This window comes from Crocodylus porosus, unplaced genomic scaffold (genome assembly GCF_001723895.1).
Source record: "Crocodylus porosus isolate Cpor-Errol unplaced genomic scaffold, CroPor_comp1, whole genome shotgun sequence".
NCBI classification, from domain to species: domain Eukaryota; kingdom Metazoa; phylum Chordata; order Crocodylia; family Crocodylidae; genus Crocodylus; species Crocodylus porosus.
The window spans coordinates 1,165,466-1,166,643 of NW_017728928.1; the positions used below are offsets into that span (position 1 = coordinate 1,165,466).

Here is a 1,178-nt window from a genome sequence, read left to right on the forward strand (position 1 = left end):
CGTGGGGCTGGCGCTGCGCAAGTTCGGGGGCCAGGGCGAGTGCGGCCCGCACTGTGACAGCGACTGCCACAGCTCGTACTCGGAGCCCGAGGAGGACGAGGGCCCCGGGGCGCTGGCCACGGCCGCCGTGCCCTCGCGCTTCCTGGCGCGGCTCTCCGTGTCCTCGTCCAGCTCGGGCTCCTCCACCTCGTCCAGCTCGGGCTCGGGCTCCACGTCCAGCCTCTGCTCCTCCGACAACGAGGACTCGTCCTACAGCTCCGACGATGAGGACTCGGCCCTGCTGCTGCAGACCTGCCTGTCGCACCCTGTGCCCGCCCTGCTGGCCCCCGCCGCCCAGGCCCTGCGCGCCAAGGGGGGCGCGCCGCCCGCCCGCTGCTTCCTCGCCAAGGCGGCCGCGGCCAGCGCCAAGGCCAAGCTCAAGCGCAAGGAGGCCCTGAGCTTCTCCAAAGCCAAAGAGTTCTCCCGGAGGCAGCGCCTGCCGTCGGTGGAAAATCGGCCAAAGATCTCCGCCTTCCTGCCGGCGCGGCAGCTCTGGAGGTGGTCGGGGAACCCCACGCAGGTAAGCAGCACGGTCCGGCCCCCCACCGCGATGCCCTGCTCCCCCCAGAGCCCCGGCGGGCACCGGGGCCAGGCCTTGACCCGCTGCCGCCCGCAGCGCCGGGGCATGAAGGGGAAGGCGCGGAAGCTGTTCTACAAGGCCATCGTGCGGGGCAAAGAGACGCTGCGTGTCGGGGACTGCGCCGTGTTCCTCTCCGCCGGGCGGCCCAACCTGCCCTACATCGGGCGCATCGAGAGCATGTGGGAGTCGTGGGGCAGCAACATGGTGGTCAAGGTCAAGTGGTTCTACCACCCCGAGGAGACCAAGCTGGGCAAGCGGCACAGCGACGGCAAGGTCAGGGGCGCCGGGGGCGGGCCGGGGGCGGCGGGGCCGGGCTCGGGGGGCAGAGCCTGACCCGGGCCCCGCTCCGCAGAACGCGCTGTACCAGTCGTGCCACGAGGACGAGAACGACGTGCAGACCATCTCGCACAAGTGCCAGGTGGTGGGGCGCGAGCACTACGAGCAGATGACGCGCAGCAAGAAGTACCAGGACCGCCAGGACCTCTACTACCTGGCCGGCACCTACGACCCCACCACGGGCCGCCTCGTCACCGCCGACGGCGTGCCCATCCTCTGCTGA

The 1,178-nt window shown here is 71.6% G+C and overlaps 1 protein-coding gene across 1 annotated transcript in view; it reads left to right on the plus strand.

Moving 5' to 3' along the window:
• BAHCC1 (BAH domain and coiled-coil containing 1) overlaps window positions 1-1,178 on the plus strand; it is a gene marked incomplete at its 5' end in the record, with an annotated part of 27,689 nt that extends 26,511 nt beyond the window's left edge. Inside the window, 3 exon segments of the mRNA XM_019542791.1 lie at window positions 6-559; window positions 656-892; window positions 972-1,178. Coding sequence (XP_019398336.1) covers window positions 6-559; window positions 656-892; window positions 972-1,178 — 998 coding nt within the window.